Source organism: Stomoxys calcitrans, chromosome 3 (assembly GCF_963082655.1).
Source record: "Stomoxys calcitrans chromosome 3, idStoCalc2.1, whole genome shotgun sequence".
Classification (NCBI taxonomy): domain Eukaryota; kingdom Metazoa; phylum Arthropoda; class Insecta; order Diptera; family Muscidae; genus Stomoxys; species Stomoxys calcitrans.
In genome coordinates this window covers 37,527,058-37,535,079 of record NC_081554.1, presented here as the reverse complement: position 1 = coordinate 37,535,079, position 8,022 = coordinate 37,527,058, and the positions used below count along the sequence as shown (strand labels likewise).

The 8,022-nt window shown below is 38.0% G+C and overlaps 2 protein-coding genes across 2 annotated transcripts; both read right to left on the bottom strand.

Annotated features, from left to right (window-relative positions):
- Positions 1-1,085: 1,085 nt before the first annotated feature.
- On the bottom strand, positions 1,086-2,220 carry LOC106082304 (cytosolic Fe-S cluster assembly factor NUBP1 homolog). Its single transcript, XM_013244738.2, has 2 exons — positions 2,143-2,220; positions 1,086-2,076 (listed from the first exon to the last, which is right to left on the bottom strand). The coding sequence occupies exon 2, from the start codon at positions 2,068-2,070 to the stop codon at positions 1,141-1,143; it is 930 nt and encodes a 309-aa protein (XP_013100192.1). The 5' UTR covers positions 2,071-2,076; positions 2,143-2,220; the 3' UTR covers positions 1,086-1,140.
- A 1,163-nt stretch (positions 2,221-3,383) lies between these two features.
- LOC106082303 (dnaJ homolog shv) lies at positions 3,384-6,920 on the bottom strand. Its single transcript, XM_013244737.2, has 4 exons — positions 6,353-6,920; positions 5,809-6,208; positions 5,376-5,586; positions 3,384-3,654 (listed from the first exon to the last, which is right to left on the bottom strand). The coding sequence occupies exons 1-4, from the start codon at positions 6,751-6,753 to the stop codon at positions 3,599-3,601; spliced, it is 1,068 nt and encodes a 355-aa protein (XP_013100191.2). The 5' UTR covers positions 6,754-6,920; the 3' UTR covers positions 3,384-3,598.
- Between the last annotated feature and the right edge of the window lie 1,102 nt (positions 6,921-8,022).

The window sequence follows — 8,022 nt, the reverse complement described above, 5'->3', positions numbered from 1 at the left end:
TAGGAATTTATGTGCGAGTGTGTATACTGCATATCTATGTTTTAGAGGGTTTTATGAGGGTGGGCCGGTCTCTCATACTTGGTCCCGAATACTAATTTCAATCTTATGGCAGCCGGTTCTACGTTCCGGATTGACCCGATCAATTCCTTCATCAGCAAGGGCTGCCGCCTCAATGTACAACAAAAAACACCTCTCTGCTTCTACTCTACTCTCTCTACAGATATTAAACCCTCTTGTCATTTTGGATTTCTGAAAGGACCTGTGGTGGCTGGCGCGGGAGAACTGTGTCGATGAGGTTTTACAGATTCTGTGCCGTTTGCACTTCCATTTCGTTTCCACCACTCTCTTTCATCTCCATGCACATGCCTTTGTCTATCTGTCAAATTACTTCACTCACTCTCTCTTGCTCCATCTCTTTCTAGGACGAACACAATTGAACAATGGTCTACGAGTGAGGCGGCTTGTCCTTTAATCTAACCTATCTTGGAGGCCACCGTTCCGCAGAGGTTAGCATGTCCGACTATGACGCAGAACGCCTGGGTTCGAATCCTGGCGAGACCATCAGAAAAAAATTTTCAGCGGTGGTTTTCCATTCCGAATGCTGGCAACATTTGTGTGGTACTATGCCATGTACTGCGGCACGCCGTTCGGACTCGGCTATAAAAGGGAGGCCCCTTATCATTGAGCTTAAACTTGAATCGGACTGCACTCATTGATATGTGAGAAGTTTGCCCCTGTTCCTTAGTGGAATGTTCATGGGCAAAATTTGCATTTGCATCTCCTGACAATGCAACACAGTTGAGTTCATAATAGACCCATTATTTGCTTTTTTTGGTAATTCTTTGAGATTCCCCCAAAGTTTAACCATTCCTCTACTTTGTTCATCTTCTTCAGTTCGATTATGGAATAACTGTCGTAATCAAAGTTTTTTTTTTTTTAAGAAATTTCAATATTTAAAATTATCTCACAGTATGTTTGCTATATTTTCACATATCTTTTCCAAACCTTCGGTTGAAATCTTTGAGATTCCCCCAAAGTTTGACCATTCCTCTACTTTGTTCATCTTCTTCAGTTCCATTGTGGAATAACTGTCGCAATCAAAGCTTTTTTTATTAAGAAATTTAAATTTTTAAAGTTATCTCACAGTATGTTTGCTATATTTTCACATATCTTTTCCAAAGCTTCGGTTGTTGAACTTTTTAAAGATGTAATGTCTTCCCCTTTGTCACATGCTTTGGTCAATTCAGGATCCAACGGAAGTGATCCCAAAAACGGCACTTGCATTTCTTCACACATAGCACGGGCTCCACCCGTTTTGGCTGGAAAAATTTCAGAAGTTTTGCCGCAATGTCCACAGCGGAATATGCTCATGTTCTCAACAACACCTAATATTTCGATACGCTGCTTTTTGCAAAAATTTATTTCTTTACGTACATCCAACAAAGAGACTTCTTGAGGCGTTGTAACAATGATGGCTTTTAAGTCATTCGGTTGCGTATCATCACGCAAATAAGAAACAACCGAGAGATGTTCATCTGATGTCCCAGGTGGCGTATCTAATAGCAATAAGTCCAGATTGCCCCAATCAACTTCACTCAAGAATTGCCGAATCATGCCATTCTTTTTGGGTCCGCGCCAAATTATAGCATCATCGGGTGAACCCAACAAGAATCCTATGGACATTAAGCAAATATTGTCATCCACACCCACCGGCGACCATCCCGATCCTGATTGATGCACATTTTCCCCTTCCACACCCAAAAGTCTGGGTTGTGAGGGTCCACAAATATCGATGTCCAAAACACCGAAATTTTTTTCGCTGTATTTTCTGGCCAAAAAACGAGATAACAACATAGTCACCGTACTCTTCCCCACGCCTCCCTTGCCAGATAAGACCAGCAATTTATTACGCACATCTTTCATGGCAACGGCTACAAGAGCTTTACCAGGGTCTTCAAGTTTTTTGTTAGGATCACTGCATATTTGTTGATTGGGACATCCTTGGCATGCACTACCAAGCCCGGCGTTTGCACTTTGTGTTCCGGGACAGTTTTCTGGTTCTGGCATCATCTTGAACTAAGAAAAAATAAAACACATGCTATCTCCGTAACACTTGTATTTTTTTTTTTTTGATTTACGTACAGTTATAGTTTTAAATAGGTAAAAAGTTAAAACGATAAACGTGAGTTGTGACTGATCAGCTGAAATTTTGTTTATTTTTGCTGTTTTATTTTAAGGAGAATTTACACAGTACATCAAGATGCATGGCCTTTGTAATTGCATTGGTGAAATAAAAAAGAAGTAAAGAAGGAATTGATGTGTATCATTATTGGGAAAAACTCAAGGTCGATTAATAAAGGTGGTTTCCCTACAATTATTTACCATAATTTTGGAAGAGCGTTCGTCCCCGCGATGAATAAAACAATATTTCGGAAGATTTGTACGTAATTGTCCTTCCATATGAGTCACGAAAAACTCTTCTGGGATATCATTGGACAATCCGTAGCGTGTGCGGAAGTTTTAGCAACTCTGGGCGAAATTTCTCTTAGAACCAATTACGATATAATCGTCCGTATGGGTCGTGAAATACTCTTCTAGAATATCACGCAATTCATTGCGTGAGTGAAAGTTTTAGCGACTTTTCACGACGATTGTTATGCAACTGTCCCGACTGTCCCGATATAGGTGGAAAGATATGCGGAGCTCAAGGCTCTGGCGTCGGGCAATGTGAACAATGGGGAATACTATGTCATTGCTGTGTGTCAGGTCTGCTAGAGGTGGAGCGGAATGAGACGCCTGACGAGTTTCGCAGGAATTTATTGTGATTCTGAATCAGCCAACCCTCCTCTGTGTGAGTTCCTTGGTGTGAAAGTTGAATGATGACGAGTATTGGTACTATGTTTGTTTTTCATTGTTGTTGCTTTCCTTTTTAATTTATTATCTTTAGAAAGTAATCGCCGAAAAATATCGCGAAAAGCGAATATAGTACCAGCCTTATCCCGAGGAGCGAGACGTCACTTATTAGGGGTTGATGAAGCAATACCGCGGACTGGTTACTGGAACGTCAGTTCTTCTACGTCTCGCTGGATACAGATGGCGGATATCTGCAGGGTTTGTGGTGATGATAAGGAGTGTAAGACGGCAGAGCACCTTTTGCGAAATTTGGAACAGTTTAAAGTGACAACCCAAACTAAGCACTATCGAAATGATACAACTGCAAAAACTGACAGATTAAAAATCACATAACAGAGAAAAACTTTTATTTTAAAAAAATGTACGCTTGTTGCAGCATTATGACATGGCAAACCAAATTGAGCATTAGTCAAGTAAAAACTGGCAAAAAAGCAAACTGAAAAAAACCACAAGTCAAAAAACAACCTTAGTATCTTATCACTGCGTGGCATTTGTTTATTAGAAATTCGAATCCAATTTCAAAATAATACAATTTTTATGTACTAAAAATAAATCAAACTAGTTTATATAACTACGTTGTTTTGTTTACTCATGTATTTATTAAGTCTTTGTTGTTTCAAAAATAGAGGACGCATAATCAACACAAAAAATAGTGGCTGAAATCATCTGAAACCCTGAATTAATTTCACAGTCCATTGTACACGCGATTTATTGAAGCTTGATCGAGTATTTTTTTAAGATCTGAAATGAAACAAGTAAAAATTATATGTGAATATTTATTAACAAATATTAATATAGGTTCATATTAAAATACATGTGCTGACGTGATGCTACAAACTTCAAAACTATAAGAATTTTAAAAAGAACTTAAAATTTCAGGAATACTCTGTCAAGTTCTATCTTAATTTATTATTTATGTTATTTACATATATGTAAAAACTAGCTGAACCGGGCCCGCTCCGCAGCGACTTCTTTTACTTTATATGGAACAAAATTTTCCTTTGAATATTTATTTTCGACAATTAAATAGCTTTTAGTGAAATACTATGCTACGAAAATAGTATATCGCTTGACTAACAGTTTAACAAATAAAGTGCCTTTATCTGAATCCCATAAAATCTTTATTGGTCTACGAATTTAAGTTTGGATGTAAGGAGTACTCCATTCTTAAAATACTTTATTTCAGCCTGATATTCCCATGATGTCTGATTTATGGGTGTTTCCGGGTTGAGGCGGTCCTCCAGACACTTGGCCCTGAAAAAATATCAGCATCGTGGTCTTCTCTCAAATACTATTTATATAAACCCCATATTGCCATTGGTTTAAGGGGAGTTTACAGGATGAGATGTCCCCCAAACATATGGCCCCAAAATTGGTTATCAACTTCGTTTCTAATCTCAAATACCTTTCATGTGAGCCATATATTGGCATGGTTGAAAAATGGTAACCCTTTGGGGGTATTTTGGGGAATACCAAATACATTTATTTGAGCCCCATATTGTGAAGGTCAGTAAAAAATTGCTGTTTGTGGGCTATTTTGGGAAAAAGGGTCTATACATTTTTCCAAAGAAAATTGGTCCCAAAAGTGGGTATCATTTCTTGCTCTACCTGCAATACTTTTCACTTAAGCCCCACATTGTCATGGTCGGTAAATGTGGACGATTTAGGAGTGTTTTGGGGCGTGGGGTGGTGTCCCAAACACTAAGCCCTGAAAATATATATAAGTAACGTACTTTTTTCTCATATATCCATACATCATTCATTTGAACCCCATGGCAATGGCCTCAAAATTGGATATCAAATTTGTTCTAAAATTTCATATACCATTCATTTAAACCCCTTATTGCAAAAGCCAGCAGGTTTGGTGTAAGGACCCTAAAAACTATGAATATCGTGCTCCACTGTCTTGAAGTCCCAAATTGTCTTGGTGAGCAAATACATTCAATGGGGGGTTGTTATGGTGGTGGGACGTCACCTAGACAGTTGGTCCTGAATGTTGATATCAGACTCATGGTCTACTCCCAAATACCTTTCTTTTTCCATAGTCGGCAAACATGACCGGTTAAGTCCTCCTCTACTGGTGTCAGGTGGTCACCAGGCCCTACTCCCAAAAAAAAAGGTTTATAAATCCTGATCATCTTCGGCTGATAGTGCTTCCGTACCGTTCCTCTCCATGGGTGCTTGAGCGCTAGATGGCGGTATTCTAATCAGATTTCAATGAAATTATATATAATGACTTATATTTTAGCGTTTTTAAGCGGTATCCGGTACCTGATAATGTAAGCAACATGGATTGTCAGTGTTTGCTTAGAATTTCCACCATTTTGTAATGGACTGCCACAATTACTTAACCGAACCTTTTTATATTTCATGCCAACTACTTATAAATAAAAATCTATAGGATTTGGTCTAGTCGAACTATACGCGCTTCTAATTCCTTTCTTGGCATACACGAAACTTACCTTCTTTTTCCGTATCATCTAAATCTTTCTTTGGGAATTCTACATCGAATGTTATGTACAGGTTGCCATGAAGATTGTTGTTTTCATAGTTGGGCATACCCTCACCCTTCTTGCGAATACGAGCACCAGGCCATGTGATTTTCTCTCGCGTCACTGTTACTTTGTGTCCATCCAAGTGGATAATATCCATTGAAAATCCAATCAAAGCGTCCTGCAACAAAATGTAAGCAAATAATTTATTTTCAGCATTGTATATTGCCGTAAATACGCTTTTAAAGTTATGTGGTTTTATGATCACAATTTTGTCGAATGAGTGGCGTTTAAACGCTATTAAAACGCAATGTTCTACAATCGTCCACACGTACTGTGGTAAAAAATATTTTTCGTTTCATACAGTAACAGTAAAGATAAATTTGGTTGTGCGCCAACATACCTGTAAACTAATGGTGACGTTGGTGTACAAATCATCTCCCTTTCGTTGAAAGCGTTCATGTGGCGTCTGCATTACTTTGACAATCAAATCACCTGGATCGCCATCCATATGTGGCTCACCTTCGGCAACGAAGCGTGTTTCTTGGCCATCTATCATACCAGGCTCAACTTCAATTTCTAATGTACGTTCTTCATTCACTAGCTTTACATTGGGGCATTCGTCACATACCAACTGTTGCATCATTTGGAAGCGGCCGGGCCCCAAATTTCGAGTAACCATCTCTTGGCGACAATTACATTTGCGTGTACCGGCTGCAGGTTTTAGTACAGGTTTATTTCTCACGATCTCAACAAAATTTCCAGAATATAATTCTTCCAATGTGACAAACATATTCATTACGCTAAAATGAGAAAAATATTTTATTATTTTTATACAGAGCAACTGGCAAAATCAGATCAATGCCAACAATTACAAACTATGAACGAAGTTCGTTATCCAACATGAATCAAACTACGCTCACGACAGAACACACATCTCAACTTACATATTTGCACCTTTTGGTGTATCATGCTGATGAGGATCTCCACCTCCGAAATGAAATGCAAAATCACCAAAGAAACTACCAAACGGATCGTGTCCATGGTCCATCATGCCATCCTTTTTCAGACATTCCTCGCCGCATCTATCGTAAGTCTTCCGTTTATCTGGGTCCGATAGAACCTCATAGGCAGCTCCTAAATCTTGGAATTTGGTTGATGCATCCGGATCGTCTTTATTTTTATCAGGATGTAGTTCTTTGGCTAATTTTCGATACGCCTTCTTTATATCATTTGTTGACGCAGACTTTTTTACATTCAAGATTTGGTAGAAATCTCGCCCAGCGAATGCTGAGTTCAGCAAACACAAAGTGATTTGTACGAATAAAACTAAAGCTACCGCCTTCATTATTATCTAAATTATAAACTACACGTTTGTTAGGATTTCTTAAATTACAGTATAATTTCAGATGTTTTCTGTCAACAATTCCAATTCATAGTTCTTAGTTTCGCCGTCTTGCAAATGTGTAAAGAAAAATTAAAATTGCGTGCTTGCTTCTGATTGGTTGATTGGTGTCGAAATCGAAACGATGCACAATAAGCATAATCGAATATAACAAAATCGATTTTCGACAGATAGGTCGACGAAAATCAAAGACAAATACTAGGTACAATTGTTATAAGCCCAGCTGATCAAATTTTCCAATTTCAGAGTTGTATCCAAATCCCACTAGAACGTCAAATGCTTAAAATTTTTTACACTTTGCTTCTTTTTTCACATTTTTATCGTTTGAATTTATAATTTACTCGTTTATAATCATAACTCTTTTGATTTTTTGGCTGCTACACATCTTAATGCAAATAAAAACTAGAATGATAATTTGACAGTGTACAGAAGTTTGACATCCAAGTGGGAATTAGCGCCACCATCCCCACAGGGTTGTATCGTTGATTTCGTTGTTGTTGGGCTTATGACTTCACCTTCTTTATTGTACCAAGGAGAAATAAAAACAAAAATACAGTAATACATCGATTTACGTCGTTGTTTGCACAAAATCGCGTATATCGTAATTCAAATAACTCATGTGTCAGTACACCAACTTTAGTGATTGAGGTTAAGTATTTTTATACAAGTCCATAGTAAAAGTGCTGTTTACGGGAAAATAACATTAACACCCCTAAAATTGGCTCGGGCTCGAGCATGACTCTCTCCACACCCAAGTATGTGGAACATGAATATAGTGAAGAAAAGTTGTAAAAGTCAATCCTGAGGCTCCAGGGTCTTAAGAATTGTTTAGGTTTCCAAACCTCCACAAATCTCCCCAACATTTGGAGAAGAGTGTAAGGAATCGTATAATTTGCTATTTTAATTGGCCTTTTTTAAAGCGGCGAAAATTATTATTTATTTTAAAAAATATTATAACAGCCGTATTCACAAAAAGTTATTGAGGTCTTTTAAACTACTAATAGGCATTTGCAATAAAAACCGTATTCACATTTAATAGCCGATTGGAGGCCATCGTGGCGCAGAGGTAAGCATGTCCGCCTATGACTCTGAATGCCTGGGTTCGAAACCAGGTGAGAACATCAAAAAATTTTTCAGCGGTGGTTATCCGTTGAAACCCCCATTTTTCGAGATTACTTTTTTGAAAAACTACACTAAAACTACTAAATTTTT

Excerpts from the sequence above, each read along its gene's own strand:
- LOC106082304 (XM_013244738.2), bottom strand. The coding sequence starts at position 2,070 with ATGATGCCAGAACCAGAAAACTGTCCCGGAACACAAAGTGCAAACGCC.
- LOC106082303 (XM_013244737.2), bottom strand. The coding sequence starts at position 6,753 with ATGAAGGCGGTAGCTTTAGTTTTATTCGTACAAATCACTTTGTGTTTG. Across the intron at positions 5,587-5,808 it reads ACGTCACCATTAGTTTACAG|GACGCTTTGATTGGATTTTC; the intron begins GTATGTTGGCGC and ends ATTTTGTTGCAG. Across the intron at positions 3,655-5,375 it reads AGATGATACGGAAAAAGAAG|ATCTTAAAAAAATACTCGAT; the intron begins GTAAGTTTCGTG and ends GTTTCATTTCAG.